Below are 1,751 nucleotides of genomic sequence, written 5' to 3'. Positions count from 1 at the left end.
TGAACCGCTTCCTCGTGACTCATTGGAGACAGCGGAGCATTGTCCACGGCGACGATCTTGTCGCCCGGCCGGATTCTGCCATCACTCAGTGCCGGTTCTCGCACCAGCGCCCGCACGTAATGACCCAGGGCACTGCTGTCCGCCTTCCTCAGGGTAAAGCCGAGACTGCCGCCGACTTTCGTCATTTCAATGTCGAATTCCTATAAATAATTGCCGTTTAAGCCTCCCTTTCTTATTTAACGTCTTAAATTGTCGCAAAAATATTCAGATTTTTTAAAATTAATTTTGAATATATTTTTTTAACTCGAAAATTTATTATTTTTATCTTGATTAATTTTGTGTTAATTAGGAGATAGTGAGCTTGCACAAAGATATGGTATCTTGTGATCAGCAAAAGTCATTTTTTATGTTACTGATTTGTGTCAAGCAATTAGAAAGATTTTAAAGTTCTTTTGATATTTTATGTATATATGATATGATCCAGAGTTAAAAAAAAACCCCAAAACATATTTTTTTTGACCTGTACCAAAAATAGTTGATTTGAGATGCATGTATGCATTTCACATACGGAATTTCTGGTTTCATGTTATATATTTCTCGTTGGGGAGCCATGATACGCAACAAGCGGTAGTATGTATGCATTGACTATTGTTTATGAATATTACCTCCGTAGATCGTTCCCTATTAAGATTCCCTTGGGAATGGGATATTCAAATCGATATATTATGTGCATATTCTAAGCTCATCGTCTTACTTAATCATGAGTATTAACAGTCTGAACAAAAAATTATAATCTGCAAATAAATTAAGTTTTAGAAATTTCTAGAAATAAGATTTTATTTCTATTAATTTTATCTAAATTTAATTAATCGATGGATACTATTTCGGAACTATTTCGTTGTTATTTAGAATAGGCTTATTAATTAAATCAATCAATGTGGATGAAACTAAATAACTCTTAGCGCGAATAATTATTTATTCGTATATATTGCTGCGGGAAATGCTTTAATTATTATTTCTAATATTAAATACAAATATTGTTTCTATTATATATGTATAATATATGCAATATTTACCGATAATATCTATAATTTAGTTCTTTTAACATTAATATTTATTCTTTATTACATCATACATTATTAACAAAGATAATTTATCAATAATAGCAACATTGTATGTTTAAAAATTTATATATATATTACTCTATTATACATGTATAATAACTATAAAACCATTATTTTTTAAAATAATGCACGATTATCCTTGTCTCTCTATCCACATACAATTATCTAATAAATTAAATGCTTTTATACAGATTAAATGCTTTTATTAAATCAGCTGACGCGTTATTCATTATTAATTAATGCAAACAACGACTCGGCAGAGAATCGAGCATACATTCATGAAGAGCTATTTAAAAGAAGTACTTACACCGCAGGGTTCAATTTGCAGAGGTGGCAGCGGGTTGAGTATACGTAACGACGACGGCTCCCGCCTTGCCGGAGGTGGCGGCGGTGCACCGGGTGGAGTAACATTACTATCTCCTGGAAGCCGACACACCACCAATTCGACCGTGTTAGGGGTCGTACGCAGAACTTCGAGAGCCTCCTGCAACAAGTAGCATCGAAGTAAGATTATGCGGGCTTTCCATTCCTTCCGTACATACGCATATAGGTAACGCCTTCAAAGTCGCTACCGCAACTATCCTCTTTAAAGATCTTATAGTTTCCGGCGGTTTAAAGAACTGAGAG

General features: G+C 34.0%; 1 protein-coding gene across 4 annotated transcripts in view; it reads right to left on the bottom strand.

The window, feature by feature from the left end:
- LOC115235185 (tyrosine-protein phosphatase non-receptor type 13-like) overlaps positions 1 to 1,751 on the bottom strand; it is a 50,482-nt gene that overhangs the window by 6,936 nt on the left and 41,795 nt on the right. For all 4 annotated transcript variants that reach the window (XM_029806796.1, XM_029806797.1, XM_029806798.1 and 1 more), the window contains exons 6-7: positions 1,432 to 1,608; positions 7 to 200 (exon numbers count right to left, since the gene is read on the bottom strand). In XM_029806796.1, coding sequence (XP_029662656.1) covers positions 7 to 200; positions 1,432 to 1,608 — 371 coding nt within the window. The remainder of the gene's footprint in view (positions 1 to 6; positions 201 to 1,431; positions 1,609 to 1,751) is intronic.

Source organism: Formica exsecta, unplaced genomic scaffold (genome assembly GCF_003651465.1).
Source record: "Formica exsecta isolate Colony F162 unplaced genomic scaffold, ASM365146v1 scaffold211, whole genome shotgun sequence".
In the NCBI taxonomy this organism is placed as follows: domain Eukaryota; kingdom Metazoa; phylum Arthropoda; class Insecta; order Hymenoptera; family Formicidae; genus Formica; species Formica exsecta.
Note: the sequence above shows the minus strand (reverse complement) of the source record. Positions and strands in the feature narration are given on the sequence as shown.